This window comes from Phyllostomus discolor, chromosome 1, assembly GCF_004126475.2.
Source record: "Phyllostomus discolor isolate MPI-MPIP mPhyDis1 chromosome 1, mPhyDis1.pri.v3, whole genome shotgun sequence".
Taxonomy (NCBI): domain Eukaryota; kingdom Metazoa; phylum Chordata; class Mammalia; order Chiroptera; family Phyllostomidae; genus Phyllostomus; species Phyllostomus discolor.
This window is the reverse complement of record NC_040903.2, coordinates 199,079,672-199,101,471: the sequence shown is the minus strand read 5'-3', so window position 1 is coordinate 199,101,471 and position 21,800 is coordinate 199,079,672. Positions and strand designations below refer to the sequence as shown.

The window sequence follows — 21,800 nt, the reverse complement described above, 5'->3', positions numbered from 1 at the left end:
GCACCACGTCTCCACCCCTGCACTGGCAGCTCCTGACCTTCCCACAAAACCACCTTCCCCAGAGCCCTTGTCTTGGAGCCATCCCTTCTCACCCTGTGAACACGGGATCAAAGTTGGTAATCACGTTCACTGTGAGACGGGGCAGGACCTGCGGCTCCTTCAAGCCATTGCTTCCACCCCGGGCCTCACCAGGACACAGGAAGAAGGCATCAGAACCACTGCAGTCACGTCCAGCCTGCCCACGCCACCAGCAGCCTGCAGGACACTCCCTCCACTCTCCCTGGGGAGGCGAAGGTGGGCCTTGAGTTCTGTTCAAGAAGAGGGGGACCTGCTGCCCCTCTGGCAGTCCCAGAGGGTGTGGGGTCAGCCGTCAGGGCAGCTCCTTCAAGAACAGTGGCTGTGCCGTTTGTCCTTGGGTTTGTGGCCTCCTGACTCACTGCCCAGCCTGAGACACTTACTCTGAGCTCCACAGGGATGGCGAGGGGAAAACAACGGGCCCCACCCCAGGTCCGGCTAAGAAGGCTCCATTCCCCAGATGCAGATGATGGGAAGAGGCTCCTCGAGTGGCTCCTGCCTCGGCTCCTGCCTCGGCCCCTGCATCCATCCTGCACTGCTGGCTGACTCTGCCTGAAATGTCTCTCCTTCAGTCACAGGGGCTTGCACACAGACACACACGTATGCATGCATACATACACATACACAAACACACACAATTAGCTGATTTGACTTAACACCACTTCTCAGACCTGCAGCCTGTAGTGTCGCCCTAAAACTTGCACCAGGCCCACCTCCAACAGCCATGCGACTGCCCTCCAGGAACCAGCCTGGCTCAGCACTAGCAGCTGCCGAGCCGGAGGGGTGAGGCTTAGGCAACAGAGCTCAGAAGTGGTTCTGCTTCTTCTACCTACGTGACTTTGGCTACTACCTAACCTCTCAGGGCTTCTGCTTCCTCCTCTGGAAAACTGGAATGGTAAAATCTACCAACCCTGCAGAATTATTATGAGTTAGAAACAATGCCTATAAAACATCCAGCCAGTATGTACTACACGACAAGTAACAAGTAAACAGAAAGTGTAGCATTACTATCCACTGACATGACTACGGATGGTTTTTCCGCTTTACCTAGCTTGATGCCTTTTCCTGCCTTGCTGCTTCCTATCCCAGTCCAACTCTAACGTTGGGGTTTAAATGAGAGGGGTCACATCTTGTTCCATCGGTCTGAGAGCAGACATCGGTACTTGTTTTCCAGGGCTACCATAACAAATTACCACACACCGGGTGGCTGCAAACAGCAGAAATTTACTGTCTCACAGTTCGGGCAGCTGGAAGTCTGAAATCCAGGTGCTGGCAGCCCTGCGTTTCCCCTGCAGGCTCCAGGGAAGAAGCCTCCTTGCCTCTTCCCAGCTCCTCGTGGCTGCCAGCAACCTTTGCAGTTCCTTGGTCCGTGGCTGCGTTGCTCTAGTCTGTTTCTATCACCACACGTATCATTGAGGGCTCGCCCTAACCCAGCGTAAACTCATCTTAAGTTACTTCCTGTCATCTTCTAAAACCTCAGTGCACACTCTCGGGGTCTAGGTAGGCATGAATCGGGGGAGGCACGAGGGGGACACCGTTCAACCCAGTATAGCGTCTAACTTACATTAATTGGGTCAGAGTCCTAATCTGGAATCCTATAAAGTGAAACGGGTGGGAAGAGGCGAGGCTGAGAGCCGCCAGTGGCGGCTGTTCATGGAGGATCGATCTGTGAATAGAGCTGAGCTGCAGGGAGAAGAGACAAAGAGGGATCCTGGAAGAGCCCCCCCAAAACCAACTCTACCCCAGCACTTGCTAAACTTCAGTTACATGACACACGACATCTGCCTTTTGGCCTCAGCTCATTCAAGCTGCAGGTCTGACCCTCACAACTACGAAAGACGTAATGCACCTTTCTGTTACAGCCCGAATTGCACCTCTCAGTGCTTCAGAGGGTGACCATATTCGGAAGTAGTGCCGTTGCAGATATAATTAGTGAAGAAGAGGTCATACTGGCATAGAGTGGGTCCTTGTCCAATATGAGTGCGTCCTTACAAAACAGGGAAATTCGGACACAAAAACGCCAGGCACCCAGGGAGAGCGCCAGGTGAGCACGAAGGCAGAGATCAGGGTGACGCCTCTGCAAGCCAAGGGATGCCAAAGGCAGCCTGCAAACCACCAGGAGCAGGGAGAGAGGCGTGCAGTAGGTTCTCCCTCGCAGCCCTCGGGGGAACCAACCCTGCCCACTGGATCCCGGACTTCTAGCCCCTAGAGCTGTGAGACGATGGGTTTTTGTTGTTTAAGCTGCTCAGTTATGGTATTTTGTTACAACAACCCAAGTTCCCTTCCATCCCAGCCCCACAGGTCTGCTCTCAGGCCCCCGCCACCACACAGCCCAGCCTTGGATGCCCTCATACTTCTACTCCTTAAATCTTACTCATCCTTCAGGGGCCAGCCCAAGACCCACCTCCCCCAAGAACTCTCTCATGAACTTCCCCTGAACTTCTCCTGCACCAGCCCCACAGCCGAGCACTTAACTGCTCTGTAATTACTCCCTCCATGTGCCGTTCTGTCTGCCTGGCTCTGGGAGGGCAGGCGGGAGGGGCGTGGCTGTAACATTCTCTGTACCCCCCACAGCACTGGCACAGAGGTAAGAATATATCAGCTGCTCAGCAAATCTGTATTTGCTAGTGAGCATAGCACGTGGTAGGCAACTGTCCCATGTCAGTGAATGGGGCCACCATGAGCCAAGGCCTGTCTCCACAGAACAGCCCAGACTCAGCAGCTGCAAGTCAGACCCCAAAGAGGGGGAGTACCCAAGCACGGTCTGTGCACAGAGGGTGATATGGCGAGTGCGTGAATATAGTCACCCTAGCCCAGGGAAGTGGGAGGGCTGGCTGGAGGGTGCAAAGAGCACCCTAGAATCCTACCCCCATGAGGGATAAACTTAGGAAAATGCAGCTTCTTTGAAATCCACAGAACACTACAAAGTCCCACATAGGGTGAAAGCCACTAGAAGCCCTTTGGGTGTCTTTGACGACAAAACCAGACCCATTCCTGCGTGCCGGCCATCTCATTCCAGGCCCTGAGCTTCCAGCTGCAGACACAACAGTCCAGGAGGGATGAAACCGGATCGGGAGTCTGGAGGCCTGGGTTCTAGTCCTGCTTCTGCCACCACCCAGTTGTGCCACACTGGGCAAGTCACTCCCCCTCCCTGAGCTCATGAACCACAGGGGCGGGTGAGATGATTTCTAAACCCTTACAACTCACGAGTTAGTGGCTCTCCTGAACAATACGCTTGTGCACAGACATGCGCACACACACACTACTAGTTGATTTGACTTAACGTTGGCGAGTCTAAAGCACTGGCCACTGAAAAAGAGCTGGTGCTTTTCAACCCCCAGGAAGATACATGCACCAGGATATAATCTGAGGTCCTGGTCTCACAGCTCCTGGGATTTACTACCCCCAGGCACTTCACTTCAGGTGAGTTATATCTTTCCATCCTCATCACAGCCCTACTAATGTGAAGGTTCTATTATCAGGCCTGTTTAGTGTTGGGAACCTCCCTGCCTGGTTTCAGAAGCTATAATGCCCTGTGGCTAAGGCTGAGTGAAGGACCTTGGGACCCTAAGCCACTTAGGAGACAAAGCTTATCTTCCTTGTAGGGGCACCACTTCTGCCCCCTTTCTCTTCACCCTGCTTGGCCCCGGGCGGATGACTGGTTAGCCAATGACAAGTAAGTTTCCTCAAAGGAGGGACAACCAAAGACAGGCATGGTTGTGAAGGGGTCCTCATGGAAGGACTTGGGGGGCTACAAAAAAGGGCGTAATGGACCCTCGCCCCTCGGCTTTCACATAGCCTGAGTCTTCATTCTGTCTGCAAGACGTCTCCTAATCTCTTGGCTGCCTTACTTCCCCTGCCTGACTTAAGCCTGAATCAATGACAGAGGGCCGTGCTGCCCTGTGCTGGAAAGGGCGGGTTCCCTAGGGAAATCAGGCCTAAGAAAGAATGCATAAAACTCTATGAAACCTGTTTTTCTAATACCCTCAATTTAAGTGATAATGGTCCAAGCAGGAAGTGAGTTTGTTCCCCAAAGTTTTATGGCCCTTTAACTATCTGACCCTGACTCAGAATAAGCCCTCAGAGTTCTTCGAATGTTATCTATTGTTTAATCATTTCTGCCAGACAATGACTGATGAGTTTTACATATACACCCCGTATTCCTGTGCAAATTGAACCCAATAAAAGCCTGTCAAGGCAAGGGTCGAGGCATTCTCCTCTTGAGAGAGTGGCCGAGCCGTCCCTTTCCCTCCACCGGACTCGGTAGTCTGTGTGAATTTGTCTCGTCTCATCCATAACGCCTTGGACCCCAGGAGCTGGGATCCAAGACAGTTTAGAGATGAGGAGACTGAGGCTCAGAAAGGACAAATAATAGTTAGAATACGGCAGCATTTGGGACTGGTGAAAGGCTCTCTGACTCCACGCCTATTTTTTGACCTTTATGCCATATGCCTCAGAAATGATCCTTTTGCTCCTAGAATCAGACCCTGCCCCTGCCCTTGGCCCAGAGTTCTGATAGCCCCAGACACGCCGTTCCACGGCCCTCCACAGGCTCCTACGAGAACGCCCCAGGGAAAGGTGGAACCAACACCAAGGCAGAGCTGGCTCCCCGTCCACTCCAGGCCCCAGAAAGCCACACCGTGAGGTCGACGGAGGGTCTCGGTGCACAGAACAGTCCTTTACAGAGCAATTTCTGTGTGATGGGCAGTGCTCTAAAGGAACCCCAGGATGAGTGGGAGGAGACCTGCCCTCCTGAGGACGTGAATTGAGCACTGAGATGCCCAGAGAACAAGGCTGAAGTGAGAGGACCACCCGTGGGTCAAGCCAAGTGCTCTGGATGCAGTGCCACCTGGCTGGGAGGTCAGTGAAGGTGGCAAAGGGACAGGGGCGTTCAAAGTAGCTCATCAGTTCAACTCAGCCACGTTTACTAACACCGACCATGTGCAGAGCCCACACGAGGACCCATGGGGGACGCGACACACCTCAGCAGCATGAAGACCTGCACAAGAGCCGCAGCAGCGGACAGAAGCACCCAGGGGAGACAAGACAGCCAGGAATCCTGACAGGGGACGTGTGAGGAGGCGAGAGAGACAATTTCACCGGAAACTGTGCCTCAGTTTCCCATCTGTCAACTAAGTACCAGTGCCTGTTTCAGAGGGTTGTAGTGAGACGTTGATCCCCCTGAAACTACTAAACAGGGTCTGATGCCCAGCAAGCATTCAGAGGATGCATGTGTTGGTGTTAGACCCAGAGCTTAAAACATGAGAAAGAGCCCAATGGGTGGAGAAGAAAAGGAGAGGCCAGGCCCAGGGGCACATGCAGGTTTAGGGAGGGAAGCCCCACAGGGGGGCCCCACCCCCCGAGGTGGACCTGAGAGGCGTGGAGAAGGCCTGGGGCTGGAAAGCACATGGAGCAGCTCCGTCCGGAGTTGCCCTCCAGGGTCCCTACTCCACAGGCACGGCGGGGACGCGCTCCAGGCAGGGAGGGTTCACCTGGAAGCTGCAGAGTGACTGGACTGAAGGTGACTCGGAGACGGAGACGGGAGCACGAGCCCCGCACGGCAGGGACAAGGGTGCAGGGCCACCAGGGGGAGGGCAGCAGCTGCAGGGCGCAGGCCAGGGCCAGACGGGCCTGGGGAGGATGAGCCAGCGCCACCACGCCGCCCCAGCCTCTCCCCTCGGTGACTAATGGCACACCATCCGTCCTGGCTGACATTAATGCTTCCGACCATCCATCTCTCGCTCGCTAAATTGCCATCTATGGCCAAAATCGCTCTCTCATAATTGATAAAAATCTCCTTTTGATGTTCGGCATTATTGGGGGAAAATGCGTTTTTATTCTTCATAGTGTTTTTAATATAAATGCATTTTTTATTGAGAGCTGCTGGGAAGGCTGGAGGAGGCTGAGTCAGGAGAGGGGAATGGCTCCCCTGCCCCCCAGTCCTCCCCACACACAGCTTGGTGGCCGCCAGCTCCTCTGGTTCCATTCCCAGAACACTCACACCATGGCCTTCTGGGGCACTGTCTGGGGAGACAAAGGAACCAGGCGCCAGAACAAACGAAGGTCCTGCTGAAGACCCAAGGAAGCAAACCTGCAGGTGGCTGAAGCCCTCAGCGGAGTCCTCAGCGCAGGCCTGCGGAGCCGCCAGCGGGCGGGAAAGAGTGAGCCAGCCTAGACAGGAGAAGGACAGGAGCAGCTGGATCAGCTCCAGAAAGAAAGCAGCGAGGACTGTGAGGGCATGGGGCACGTGCCACCAGGGAAGGAGAGTTTTCTGCCAGCCAGGGGGCCCCACTGACCCTGGGGGCAGGAGGGGCTCCTCTCGCCCCTCTACCCTAAGCACTTCCCCAGCCCTAGTCCAACCCAGGGCCTGTTCGTCCCTGCCTACACCCCACACCCAGCTCCTCCCAGGACAAGAAAAGCTGCGTGCAGCTGCCACCTGGCGGGTGAGCAAGGCTGGGTGGGTCCTGAACATAGCACAGCCACCAACCTGTGACCCTGGGCCCCCAGGGCTTTTCCTCCACCCCCTCCTCCATGGAGTTAGCAGCAGGTGCTGCTAATGGACCTCTGGAAACCACAGATGTCAAAACTTCTTGGGTGAGCTGCCAGCAGTCCCGCAGAGTGAGGATCACGGGGAGCAGGGAGAGGCAGTCCAGACGCCTGGGGGCAGGCTCCTCCCAAGGCAGCCTGTGGGAGGGTTCTAACAGTGGGAGGGAAGGGGCTGGCCACTGGATGGATTGCTGGGGACTGATCAGAGAGGGGAAAAGAGGATTCTTCTGGCAAAATAGTACCTGGGACAGAGAACTGTACCAGGTATCAGAAAGCCTGGTTAAAGACCCAACTCTACCATTTATTGTCAGTCTCTCAGAACCTCAGTTCCTCACACAGATAGAGCATCCAACATAACACAGAAATAATGGCTAATATTTGCTGGCCATTTGCTCTGTGCCAGGCATGCTCTATGTACTCCACATTCAACAGTTCATTAATCCCTGCCACTAGCCTATGTGGCAGATGCTGTCAGTATCCTGATCTTACAGATGAGGAAACTGAGAGACAGAAGATAAAAAACATTCCCAAGGTCACAAATTTAATAAAGCAACAGGCAGTTTGGCTTCTGCGCACCTCAAAGGCTCAACAGGAAGTTTAAATGTCATGGGCACAGAACCAGGGTACAAATGTATAGTCCTGACCAAGGGCCGTGTGGGGAAGCATGAGGGTTAATTTTGTGTATCAACTTGGATTATTCTGCTGTTTCTATAAGAGTGTTTTGGGGCGAGATTTACATTTAAATCTGTGAATTTTGAGAAAAGCAGATTGCCCTCCATAATGTGGGTGGGCCTCATCCAATCAGTTGAAGACCTGAATAGAACAAGACAGACCTCCCAGGGCAAGAGGGAATTCTGCCAGCAAACAGCCTTCAGACATGAACTGTGACATAAGCTCTCCTGGGTCTCCATTCTGATGGCCCACTCTGAAGATGTCTGACTTGCCAGCCTTCGTAAGCGACAAGCCAATTCCTTAAAATCAGTCAATCTTCTCTGCACTTACTTATCATATACACACACATATCCCATTGGCTCTGTTTCTCCGACTCACAGAAGAATGAAATCCAGCCCTGGGGGAGCTACCACAGCCTGGAGGAAGGGATGCCCAGCGGGGTGCCTTTTCCTGGTTCCCACAAAGGTTTCCAGCAGAGGTCCTGTATGCAGGCTCACAGAGGTGACAAGCGTCCTCCCAGAGTTTGCCATTCATTATCTATGCCCACCACCCTGTCCCCCGGCCCGAGGCCTCCACAAAAGCCCCTGCTCTAGTCTCTGCACTGCCCCTCCCAATGTTCCCACCCCCAGGAACCCCTTGCACAGGCCAGGCGGTCTCCTGCCACACCCCCCACCTTCCACCTTTGCTCCTGCCGGTCCTGACACTGACACTATCTTTTCTGTCACCCCATCAAGCTTGATAAATGCTTGGTGTTCTTGAGAGATCTTCCTTTTGTCTTTTCTAAACTTTTGCACACACCTTGAGCAAAACGTGACAAAAACATCAGCCTCCACCTGCACCTGTAGGTGCATATGAAACAATGGGGTGTGCATCTTCCAATCTGATGCACAATGGTTCTCTTCTGCATTTTCACAGCCACTGCAGTCAAAGGGTCCACCAACAACACTGAGCACCTGCCACATCCAGAAGTATCCTTGGGTACTATGGTAAGTTACAAAACAAGGTCAAGTCTAGATCCCCACCCCATGGGGCTCAGCGGTAAACAACTAGTTAAAAATGTTTCAGAGTACACAAGTTGAATCCTGATATCCCACCACCAGTATAAGCAGTGTCCCTAACAAAGATATTTCTGTGTCCACGCCAATAGCTGACCTGACTTCCTTAGGTTTTTCACAGAATTTCAGAGCTGAATGTCATGGGCGCAGAGAAAAGCAGATTCAGAAAGAACCTTATCTGATCCAACCTTATTCCAGAATAACAAAATTGAATTATTTACTAAAATATATTACAGTGAGATTGGACACTCTGTATGTGCTGGGGAGGGAGGGAGGAAAGAGGGAGACGTGTGTGTGTCCGTGACCAGAGGTAACTGTGCCAGTGCAGTTGACAATTCTCACATCTCTTCCTAAGCCCCTCTGGAACTCCTATGCCCAAGCTCCCCAGCAAACCACAAACCTCCCCGCCTCTACCGTTCCCCACCTGTAAGGATGACATCACCTCCCATACTACTACATCTCTCCCCATTTCATCCTACTTTGCTCAGATCCTCCTCCAAGTTCTCCTCACCCTTGGGCTCATGTTATAAAAAGAACATTCAAAGACCCTTCATAATGTGACTTCAGCCCCAACTTTGCAACCTCAGCTCCACTACTCACCAACCAGAATGCTAGATTCTAGTCAACAAGACTATTCACCATGGACTCTGTGCTTTATGCTTTCCACCTTTGCTTAGCCCATTGTATTCATCGGTAACCCTGTCCTCCAACCTCCATCTCCCCCGTCTCACCCAGCTCTGGGAGCCTGGGTCAGAGGCCACCTGCTTCAGAAAGCTCCCATCCACCCAAATGTAACCTCTCTCCCCTCCTCCCATTCCTACTCCCCTTCCACACTCAACCCTCTCCCTCTCTCATCCACAAGCTCCATGGATACTCACACAGCCAGCTATTACACAGCCAGTGAGGAGTGCGCCTCCCCATGGTCCCAGACTACAGGGGCCAGGATGAGGTCTGGGCTGCACCCACAGCTTCCAGCACTGTGCCCCTTTCACTAAATACCAGTGGCTTGGATAACAAACAGAGACAAGAAATGGAAGAATGAAGGGCAAGATGTTGAACCCAAGAGGAAGGGAAGAACTATGGGCTGTTAGAGTGTGCAGGGGGCCTCAGAAGACTCCTAACCGAGATGAGGAAGGTGTAAGGATGGGTAGGTGGTCACTGTGAAGAGCCCCACCAGGCCCTCCATCAGAGCCAAGTGCTCCTAGGGACTAGGGTGGCCCACAGCCTCATGGCTTAGGCCTCCTCTGTCCCATGCAGAGTGCAGAGGTGTCAGCCTTCACTCATTCCACAGTATGGACCATGCCCAGGAGTAGAACAAACCTGAGTCCCATCCACCTGACAGGGCTCCCCTCAGCAGGGAAGGGCCATGCCTTAAACACCCCTCCCTGATTCTCAGGCTCAGGCGCCATCTGCTGGCCAAGGTCAGCACCACACCAGGACCCACAGCCTCAGGGGCAGCCAGAGGACCAAGCCTGAGACGGTCCCCAACCCACGGCAGATTCAGGTCACTTTTGAGAGTGCAGAAATGACCCCATCTCCTAGAGCTGGGGCTCCCAATTGCTTCCCAGAATCAGCCCTTCAGAACTTAAGCCTAACATTCATATTGAAAGGAAAAATGTAAGATTCTTTCTGGTAACACTAGCTGAGAAACTTCTAAGACACAGCATGCAAACACAGAAAACTGATTTCCAAAAGGATTTCTGCCAAACAGAAGTTTTGTTACATAGAAGACCGAGCACTGGGCTGGGAGTCAGAAGATCTGAGGTCTTGTGCTATCCGGGGTCTCACACGCCCCTCACTGAGCTATGCAGGTTCTGCCCTCCCCGAACCGCCCCCCCGCCCCCCGACCGGCTGCACACTTCCTGCCTAAGCCAATCCCTGTGCCAGGGAGGTATCCCTTCACTTGCCCTCACCTCTACACTGATGGCACTGGCTGTGGTCCAGGCGTGGGACTGACCAGAACCCGACATAAACCACGGGCCCAGAGAGCTGCCACCTGGCTCTCATTGCCCACACCCACGCCAGGACAGCCCTATCTGCCTCGGACAGGGATTGGTCTGAGAGCATGAGTGACCCTCTAAGCCCTCAGCTAATGAGAGGGGTTCCCAAGAGGCTTAGCTGTAACCAACCAGCACAGGCAGGAACAGACCAGCCTCGAGCTCCTCTCTGGCCCCCTCCCCTCTTTTCAGGCTGAGATTTCCGGCGGCCATGCAGTCGTTGAGCCCCAGGTAACCTCAGAGCTCATCCAAGAACGTGGACCTAGAAGGAAGATGGTGCAACATCAGCTTCCTTTAACCACGCTCCTGCAACCAGGGGCCAAACGGAACTCCCCCGGAGGGTGCCTGGGCAGGCATGGAGCCCCAGATGCGTGAGGCCACTCAAAGAGCTTCCTGGGAGGAGAGCTGCTCCCTGAGCAGTGTCAAGGCAGGGACTGGAAGGGGAGGAAAGTGCACCGTGAGTGACTTTCCCCCGCCCTCCGCCCCCATCCCCGCCCACCCTGCTCCCCGCACAGCCCCTTTCCCCTCCCTCCGCCCACAGATTGAGAAAGTGTGTCACCGGGGAACAAATGCCATCTTCCCCGGAGGGAGGAGGAGGAGGAATGGGGAGGGAAGACTTCGACTGTGTGCCTGTGGGGGCCGGGGTAAGAAACCAGAGGTTTCTGAGCTTCCCAGCTGTGAGGGACGCCCCCACAGAACCGTGACCTTGACGCTGGCCTCTCTTTCTCAGAAGGCTCAAGACGGCCTGTGGGGCAGGAGCCGCCCACCACCATGCTCAGGACTACTTGGCTGGGGGACCTGGAGAAGAGGCCCTAGAGATGCAGATGGAAGCTTCCAACCCCAAACACCCTTTGGCCAGCTGGGTGGGCCCACCATGACTGCCGACACCCCAAACTTCTCGACTCACCCCCTGGCTTACAGAGAGCCATGGACCTGCTCTTGCCGCCCTCCTCTAGCTCTCCACAGACAAGTCTGCCTCCGAGGGTTAATCTGCTGGCTTTCCTCCCTTGCAGCCACCCCCACTGAGCTGCCACATGCCAGCAATGATGCACTTCACACTGTTATTATAGTGATTTATTTAGTTTTAATTTGGGGGTGAGTCTTGTACTATAGGAAGCAAGGAGCCAATAGTCCTGGGGAGAAGCGGAGCCATGTATGGGCCCCCACTGTGCCAGTCCTGGCCCCTCTGCCTGGGGTCCCTCCGTCCTCACCCTGTTCCTCCCCGCCTGCAGCCTGCTCCTGACTCCAGCCCTAAATGGGGTTTCACCTTCGCTCAATCTCCCCCATTTCGGAGGAGATGTTCCTCAGCGGGAAGGGAGTCCACAGAGGCTTCTATGCTCCCCGACCCCGTGTGATCCAGGCCCCCTCAAGGCCAGCAGGGCACCTTTGGCTACATGCTAGGCACCTGGTACTGGCTCTGCGTTAGGGGACAAAGAGCCAGGACCAGCTCCATGCGGATCAGAGGAATGGAACACCAGTCTTCATGAAACCTCTGGCCCTACTCTCCACCCTGCCCGAGTAGCCTAAGGAAGTTGTCACTCGTTCATCCGTCGGTTCACTGAACAAACACTGGCACCCACTCTGTATCAGACACTGTTCTGGTGCTGCAGGCACAGGGCAAAAGGACCATCATGGTCTTCCTCCCCAAGGACTTTAAAACTGGCAATGAAAGCACCTCAGGGTAACTAACCAAGCCACAAGATGCACGAGCGGAGGAGGCAAAGTTGTGCACAGGGCACAGAAGATTCCACAGAGGAGCTGGGCTTTGGCCGGGACACCTAGCAGTGGGCCTGGCGTTTGGTGGATGGATGGATGGAGGCATGAATGGTCTACAAACACAAGAAACCACATGCCAGGGAGAGAGCGGGGTGAAGACAGTCCAGGCAGACAGAAGGCCACAGGCTAGGCACTGAGGGCACAGAGCAAATCTGAGCAGCAGCTAGTATTGGCTGAGCACCTGTCCCGGGTCAGGGACGGCACTAAAGTGCTTTATCTTCATGATTGCTTCTCCCCTCACAGCACCCCTATGAGGTGGACACCATGACCCATTTTACAGGTGAGGAAAGTGAGGAACCAGATAAATAACATGTGCACAGTCCACACCCCTGGCTTCAGAGCCCAAATGCTGGAGCCCCTGTGCCCCACCCAGATATGGTCATGAAACAGACAAGCAACTTGAAGGGACGGGGTGGACCTCAAAAACCTGGTAAGGATTTTATTAGAGAGCAAATGGGAGGCATCAAAGGTTGTAAACTAATCTTGGGGAAGGTATTAGCTGACTGAGGCTTGACTTTAAGATTATTTTGCTCAGGAAAAATTCTAGAAGACCCAGAAGATTCTCTATCAAAGAGGAGAATGTCAAATAGAATAATAGGTGAGGGGGGAGAGAAACTGTTTTTAGTACAGTGTAGATCTTTAAAGTACCCTCAAATTATAGCACAAAATGTGTAGGCTTGAGCCTGACCCACAGCTCAGCAACCTGCAGACAGATGCTCAAGCCCCTCCCTGTCCCCAGAAGCAAGATGACCAGAACAGGTCCCCAAGGGTCTGTGCCACTGTGCCCAGTTTAGGGTCTACACATCCTGCAGGCCACTAGCATGAGTCCAAAGGCATGTAACCAGGGCTGTGGACAGGAGGGCCCTTCTCCCCTTTCTCCATTGCCCTACATGTCAGAATAAAGATCAGAAAAGTGACATTTGAGGAGGAAGGTTTTAGCCCTTAGGAGGAAGCACTTTTATAATTAGAGATGACTAACAAAGAAGAGGCCACCTTGGGCAGCTGATGAGAGAATAAGCTTCCTGTCACTGGAGGTAATCAAGCAGAGGCTGGTGACTGCCTGCCAGAGATCTTCTGGAAAAGCCGGTGCACGGATCTGGACAGTTTACTGATAGGATCATAGAGCAGTGTGCTGGAATCACTAACTAATTCACCCTTGGACATGTTACCTTAGCACCTAAGCCTCCTCCATCCCTCGTCGGCACAATGGGGTTAATGACAGCAGCGACCGCATGTGTTTGCGTGAGGATCAAGTGAGGTAACACAGGGAGCACGGCACAGCTGGCGGCACCCGGGAAGCCCTCCACGGTCCATAGATATTATTAGGTTGAACCATGTGCATCATACTAGGTTGCAGGTCAAAAAGAGTAGAATATCAACTTTCCCATATGATTCAACTAATCTTTCTTACTGAAGGGCACGGAGGTTCCTTCTAACCTCTCAGATCTGACCACTGGAAGCTGCGTGAGGTGTGGCTCCACAGTAGTGGCGGGTCCCCAGCCCCTGTTGGAGACAACTCTGCCGGGACCTTCTCAGAAGTACGCTGTCCCCGGGCCCACGCTCCTGGCAGAGGGCGGTACCTCTTTGCCCAGGTCCTCGCGGATGACCTGGCGGACCTCTTGCATGCTGCTCTGCGGGGCCTGGCTGTGCAGCACCTTCAGCGTGCTGGTGTACTCCTGGGGCAGCAGGTACTCCAGCGCCGCCAGGTGCTGGCCCACCTTGATGAAGGTGCCTCGGTTGGCGCAGCAGAGTTCACAGAGACGCCTGGCAGAACGGAGGTGCACCTGCAGGGAGACAGGCCGGGACCAGAGAGGTGTGAGTGCACACTGCCCAGTGGACACTGTTCCCCTGCCCCCACTGCTTGACGACCCTGATTTACGCCCCCACCCCACCCCTGGTACACACACACACACACACACACACACTCCTTCATGCACCGTCTCACGTGCCAGGTGTTCCTGATTTTCTTTCCATCAAATTTACCTGGTCTGGGTCCCAGTCCCTCAGAAATGAGTATTTGTTCAAGGCTTTTAACCAAATCTAATCGACTTATGATTCATTCAAGGGTACATCGAGTTAATGCATTTGCCACCCAGCCCTCAGACACACTAACAATACGATCTGTTTGGAGGCCTACAGTTTATAAAACATGGTCACATACATCATTTCTTTTTATTCCTACAGGAGCTCGGGGAGGCAGGTGTTGGTATCTTTGAAGATAGGGAACTCAGATGGTTTGCTTATAAAGAAATAGCTGATAAATATCAAAAACAAAATACTCAACAAATACTCAGAAATTGCTGATAAATATCAAAAACAAAATACTCAGGGAGGGGGTCTACAAAATACTCCAACCCTAGGGCTCTTTTAACTTAGCGAACTTTTGCAGTGGCCTCATATTAACTGGAGCAAAAAGTTTCCGGCACATGGAGCAGACACCTAGCAGGCTGTCGGGGACAAGGCAGCCTTAACTTGTGACCTGGTGCCCACCTGTCCTTCCAGAGCTGGAGGTGGCCCCCCTTTACCGGCAGGCTCTGCAACCCCAGGCATCACCCCAGCTCAGCTGAGGGTCCTGGAACTCTGCAGGCCCTGCCTTCCTGGAGCCACAGCTCCCGAGGGAAGACGGGGCCATGAGCACACAGAGAAGACAGAGGGTCCAGGGAGCTGTGGGGACCTGGTACCTCTTCCACCCACGACGTCAACCAAGAGAGGATGAACCTCTGTGATGGACTCAGCCTCTCCCGAGTGCTATGAAAAATGCTGACGTGATTAAGTACATACTGGAGGCAATAAACCACATGAAGAGTTAAATAACAGTTGGTAACACACGTGAAAGAAATGTTCAAAACTCCTATATAATTAGTTGCCAAGTGAACCACACAGAAAACTGTTACTCTAGAAACTAAGAAGAAAACACTACAGCCCCGAACAGCCTTGTCCCAGCAGCCAGGAAGCCTGTCTGCCCCCTCCCGGCACAGCGGGGCAAGTGTCCCCAAGCCCAGGCATGGACAGGTGTCCCTAGGCCCCGGGGGGCCCATCCACCGCTGGCTCTGGGGGACACTTCCACCTCCCGCCGCAGTGCGCTCTCAGGGAGCCCTGCATTCACACAGCCGCGTCCTCCCAGGCAGGGTCCTCCGGCCCTGATGCAGGTGCCCGATCCAAGCCAGCCAGGGGCAGCCTCTTTCCCCAGAAGGGAGGCTATAGGGAGAGGAGAAGTAATTCTAAGAATTAAGACAGTGCACCCTAGGCGAATCAAAGGGTTGTGGGGGATGGGCAAGATCCTCTTTCTTAAGAGCTTGGAACTGGCCCTGGCCAAGTGGCTTAGTTGGTTGGAGCGTCATCCAGACACCAAAAAAGGCTGCGGGTTCGATCCCCGGTCAGGTCCCTCACAGGGGACAACCAGTTGATGTTTCTCTCTCACATCGATGTTTTTCTTTCTCTGTCTCCCTTCCTCTCTCTCTCACCTGAGAACATCAATTAGCATGTTCAATCTCATGTTCTAGATTCTTTTTTTTTTAACCCTCACCCAGTCTCGGGTCACCAGGGGTTAAAGAAAGAGAATCTAGAACCGAGGACTGAGCTGGCCAGTGTCAGATGACAAAAGGTCAGTAGCGCCATGCCAGCCAAGGCCATGCTCAAGCCCTCATCCTAAGGAAGTAAGAAGGTTAATACACTCAGACAGGGAACAAGCATATCCTCACAATACAAGGATGGAGGCTGTAATGAACAAATGACTTTTTGCAACTCAAATAATTGTCCCCCGATTCCAACCCAGCCGAGGAGAGGATCGCAATCATCAGCAGAAGATGAAGTGGCCACAAAGGCATCCACAGTCCATTAGTCCTAATGTACAGTGTGACCAGAGCCCAGGTCTAGCCAGACACCCCAGTGAGGCTGCCCTGACCACCCAGCAGCCCATCATCTCCCCGCCAAGGAGGCACGCTCAGCCCCCACTCCACGCTGTTGCAGGGTCAATGCCAAAGGGAAGCCCAGGACTGGGAAACAGTCCTGCCCTCCCAGGAAAGATATACCCCCCTGAATTCCCTGAGGACCGGCAGCAGGCTGAGTCCTGTGCCCTCTACCACACAGAGAGACCTGACGAAGCCACTCACAAGCAGAGGGTGGCACTCAGCAGTAGGATCCGTGAGCAGCACGGATGGAAGGCACAAGAGGGCTGGAGTCAGAGAAAAGGCTTGGCTCCTGGGAAGGGAAGCGGTGTCTGTGCCACTCATGCACACATGGCCTCGCGTGGCTCCGAATCCACCCCTTTGCCCTGGGTCGTGATGCCGGAGCTGGAGCCTATGTCATTTCTCCTCTGTCAGATGGCGGGCTATTAGGCTTTGTCAGCAGGAGCTCTGGAGAGACCCTGCGAGGCCATGACAGAGCAGAGTCTCCCTTTCTGGTCCCAGTGTGCTGTTTTCAGCACAGCAGCGAGCAGGTCAGCAGCTTGGGAGTGCCCACTTCAGTGGCCTTCACAGACCCGCCCACCCTCACTAAATTTCTCCACCACCTGGTGGGCCCCTCCTACAGATCAACTCGGATCCACACCCCCCAGCAGGTGTTCTGACCACCCAGGAGGCCACTCCTACATGGCAGCTCCAAATCCTACCAATTTCACTGCCACCCGGCCAGCTGCTCCTTCCACCGCATCTCCTCACCCCCAGGGAAGCCCACACCTCCCTCAGCCTCGCAGGGGGGAAGCACGTGGCCGCGTCCTCAGCTCCGTCCCCTTGCCCCAGCTGCTTTGTGCTACTTCTGTAGCCTTAGAATCTTCCTTTACTCCTTTCAGAAGTAAACTACCTTTGTATGAAATTTTCCCCGTTCCATTACTGGCGTGACTGGACTCAGACTGATAGACAAGGTTAGACCCTGCCTGAAGTTGAAGTTGAGTAGATTCAGGTGAAAGAGAAGGGCATTTCGGAAAAAGAGAACATGACGGCATGCGTCTATATGTGTTTGTGTGTGGATGTGTGTATATATGTGCACATGTGTGCATGTGCTTGTGTGTGTGTGTGTACACGTGTGCATGCATGTTAAGACCCACCCCACCGTTTTGTCCAAACTGAATGCACATCTGCATTTATCTGCCTCCGGCAGCCCTCGGGGGGGTGTCGGCCTCACCCTGCCACACCCTCCCACCAGGGAAGAGAGCAAGGGCTCTGCTGTCTCTCACCTGTGGCATAAGACAGGCCTGGGCAGGGTGACTCTTGGCACAAAGTGATGGTCACCTTCAGGACACTGCCTGGGTAATGTTCTCTGTGGACCCTCTCTGGTCACACAAGCCCAGCAAGGCCAGTCTACTCCTGACTCACCAGGTACTCGGCACATCGGTCGTTAGGGCAAATCGTGTGTGTCCCAGTACACTCGGTGTGCCTCAGGGCAAGCCCTGCGTGTGTCATAATGTAGCTCGATGATGACTACAGGTCACGCACTCACAAAATCATCATCCGTGTGTCATAATGTAATTGATGACGGCTACAGGTCACACGCTCACAAAATCATCCTCCATGAAAATGAGTCAGCAGCTACTGCAAATGGCACCCGTATTTCAACTGAAGAGGCCCCAAAGTCACCTTCAACCAGCTTCTAGATAAACACACACACACACACACACACAGCCACTCCCCAGAAAATTAAGATGTTCTTTGAAGGCCAAAAGACTCAATGCTCAATTACAGAGCGGGCACTCTGATCTCCAGGGTCCCTTTCCAGCTCCAGCTCCTGCAGCTTCACTGGCCTTTGGGATCGAAAGGCAGGCCCCACTCCGAATTTCCAGAAACTACTGGCTTAGTGCAAACCCCCCTTTCAGCATCACTTACCTTGGTACCTTCAGGGGCTAAGCCTGCTAGGAGCAGGGAAGGGTATACACAGGCATTCTCTCCAACCCAGGAGCCTTTCCCCTGGCCGCGCAAGCGCGCTCAGTGAAAGGCAGAGCTTCCAGGACCTCCCGACTCTGCACTCCCTTGAACCTGGGCCTTCAGACCACACATCTCTCTGAGCACCGTCACGGGCATAAGCACCAGGAGGGACACGCAAGTAAACGGAAGTCAGTTTACGATGGTTCCGTCCCGCAGCACTTTCTGCGGCGAGGCTGACGCTCCGCGTGTGTGCTGTCCGGTTTGCGACCGCTGAGCACCCGAAACGGGGCCGGTGCAACTGAGGGGCTGAATTTTTTTTATTTAATGTTAAATAATTTAAATGAAAATCACCACATGTGGCTCATGGCTACCATATTGGACAGCTCAGGTTTATAAATTAGTAACAGCTATAATATATCATCATTTAAAAAAAATTCTTATTTATTTAAACTAAAAAAGAGTTCACCCATTTCTCCCAACCCACCCCGCTCCTGCCTCTTGCAATCACCAATCTGTTCTCTATATACATGAGCTTGGTTTTTTTAACTATTTAAAAAACTATTTATGTATTTTTTCCATTACTATTTATCCCCTTTATGCCCCCTTCCAACTCCAACCACACCCCTCTCCCCGCAGTCCCCACACTGCTGCCCATAGCCATGAGTTCTTTTTCTTTTTTGTTCTATCCCGCCGCCCTCCAACCCACCCCACCCCCTAAGGCTTGGCTTTGTTTTATTTTGTTTTGTTAGATCCTACACACAGAGAGACCGCATAGTATCTGTCTCTCTCCATCTGTTTTATTTCACTTACGATAATGCCTCAAGGGCCACCCATGTTGTTGCAAATGGCAAGATGTCATTCTTCTTATGACTGAGTAATATTCCATTGTGAATATGTACCACAATTTCTTTACACATTTATCCATCGATAGACACTTAGGTTGTTTCCACATCTTGCCTATTACAAATAATGCTGCAACGGACATGGGGGTGTAGACATATTTTCAAATTAGAGTTTTAATTTTCTTCAGATAAACACCCAGAAATAAAATTGCTGGATCATATGGTAGTTCTATTTTTAATTTTTTGAGGAAACTACATACTGTTTTCCATAGTGGTTGTACCAGTTTACATTCCCAGCAACAGTGCATGAGGGTTCCCTTTTCTCCACATCCTCGCCAACACTTGAATAATCATTTATTTAGTATCCTATTCCAAGCATCATTTCTGGCCTATAGTAAACACTCAAATATGGGGGGGGGGGTTGTTATTGTTTTTAAATCTGCACAATATCTGTGTAAAGTGATCTCAATATGTATCTTTAGGGATGAATAAATTATCTGAGAAGTCCCGTGATGTTCCCAAGGTCCCAGAGCCAGTAAATGGCAGATCACTGGGGTGCTCAACCATGTGCCAGAAACAGACATCCACTGAATTGCTCTACATACAAGCATCGTGAGGATACAAAGACATATGACCATGGCCCTCACAGGCCAGGAGCTTACAATGCAGACCGAGAGGTGGGCATGCACCCATGAAACCAGAATCACCAATGGCAGGCAGTAAAGGTAGGCCCGGCACACCCAGGTACAACCTGTGCTGGAGAGGTCACCAGGTGGGCCAGGGTGACTGTGGAAGTTGAATCAAGTACAGGCAACTTAAAAGTCCAATGCAAGTTGTAGCTGGTCTTGAGCACAATAAGGGATCATAAAGTATAACAATTAATAGCACTGGCTATGAAATCAAAAAGATCTGGGTTCAAATCCCGCTTTGCTACTTACTTGTCACATAGCCAAGGATAAGTTACTAAACATCGGAGCCTCAGCTTTCTCATCAGTAAAAGGAAGAGAAAAAGGATAACTGTGTTGATCAAATAAAGCAATGCATAAAAAAAGAGCTTCGCACAAGGCCCAGCGTACAGTCAGTGCCCACTGAATGGATGGAAAGTGACAGGAGAGGGGAAAAGTCAATCTTCCTTGAAAAATGAAAATTAAAAAACAACTTCATGCCCATCTACTCCCTACACTTTGTTCAGTCCAACGAGTCTGGACCACAATCTAACAGACAGAAATAATAGCTAATTTCAAGCTGTGTCATCTAAATTGCAAAGCATCCGTGCATACAAAATGCAAATAGCTACAGAGCCCTATTCTAAAGATACCACTTTCAGGTTCTCGTCCCCAGAGTTCTCCCTGCTTCTGCTACTACGCTAATACTGGCCGCCCATTTGCTCTCTGAACTCGATTCCTGCCTCCACCCAGCACCTGGCTTCATGGGCTGGTGTGGGTGTGTCACGGTAATGCGTCCTCATGGCAGAGGCCCCACACGCCCCCTTGTGTCCCTGACAAAAGATGGCAGGAACCGCTGGCACGTCTCCCTGTGCCTCCCCAACTTCATTCCACTCCCAGCTCAATAACGTGCCTTATGATGATCTCATTACCAATCACCATGCTGTAATGGGTTTTAATCTGCCTTACATTAATTAAAAGCATTCTCATTAGCCAGTTTGGTTTGGGGTTTGCGAGGGTGGCAGAGACTAGCTAATAAGATCAACTCACTGCTGATTAGTTATTGATTGAGAGGGATGGAGCAAAGGCCTAAGGAGGGCAAGTCTTCACTCATGTCTAATCCCCAACAACAGGGGTCTCAGCCCCCAGACTCATCAGAGTTACCAAAGCCAGACTGAAGCACTGAGTTCAGAATTGAGCAATATCCCGGGGGGGGGGGGGGGGGGGGGGGAGGAGGTTAGTGGTGAGTGTGGTGAGTGTGACCAGGGAGAAAAGAGACAGTCGTACATCATACACACGTACCCCACACAACACAGGAAGGATGAGTCACTGGAAGGTGACAGATCCCAAAGCAGAGAAGGATCTTTGACTAATTCTTCTAGTCAAAGATTCAAGACCCTGCCTCTAGCAGTGAATCAGACAGATAGGGTTTCAAGTCTTTGTTCCACCACTCAATACGCTGTGTAACCTTGGGAAAGTTACCTAACCTCCTTGAAATTCAGCTTTCATTTACTCAGTGGACTGTGTGTGTACGGTGTCATCTACATGCATGGAAACCAGCGGAAACTCGGCGAAGAAGACACAATGCAACCCATCGGGCTGCCACCCCCAAGCTCAGAGCCAACTGTGCTTGCCCGAGTTCAGGCTTGGCCGGTCGGTGGAGGGAGGGTAGAGCAGAAATGGGGGCCAAGAGATTTCTTCCTAGCTTTCCCAACCCAGAATAAGGCAACAGTTAGCTTCCCATTTGACTTTTTTCTTTGCAACTTCAGTATTCTCCGCAAGTAGCACAAAATGCATATATCATGAATGGTATGATTCATGAAAGAAAATCCATTCTAGACCCAGGACAGTGTGAGTTACTCTCCTTTGTTCTTTTTTCTAAGGGAAATGGTCAAGAAGAACTTCTTGAGAGTGGGTAAAAGTTACATATTAAAATCTTAATTCTCTTGTTTAAAAAGTTAACTAACCGACTTCTATATGGAATGAAATACTCACTTAAATATTTATTGAGCATAAATTAGGGGCCAAGATAAAAGGACTGTTATGGTTATGACAGTGAGAAACACAAAGTTCCTGTCCTGGGGTTCTTATGCTCTCACAGAGAATATAAACATTTATTGAATTATTTCAAGTATGATAAGAGTTATAAAGAAGAGATAATATCCCTGGTGTCACAGAAGCATGCAATAGGAGACCCTAATCTCGTTATGGGATGAAAGTAGGCAATTCCTGTACTTAGTGTTATGAACTGAATGTTTGTGCCCCCACTCCGCCAAATTCCCTTGTTGAAAACCAATCCCCCGATGTTTCTGCA

At 52.1% G+C, this 21,800-nt stretch overlaps 1 protein-coding gene across 3 annotated transcripts in view; it reads right to left on the bottom strand.

The window, feature by feature from the left end:
* Positions 1-21,800, bottom strand: part of ADCK1 (aarF domain containing kinase 1) — a 113,787-nt gene that overhangs the window by 59,438 nt on the left and 32,549 nt on the right. For all 3 annotated transcript variants that reach the window (XM_036012757.1, XM_028506803.2, XM_036012761.1), the window contains one exon: positions 13,702-13,905. In XM_036012757.1, coding sequence (XP_035868650.1) covers positions 13,702-13,905 — 204 coding nt within the window. The remainder of the gene's footprint in view (positions 1-13,701; positions 13,906-21,800) is intronic.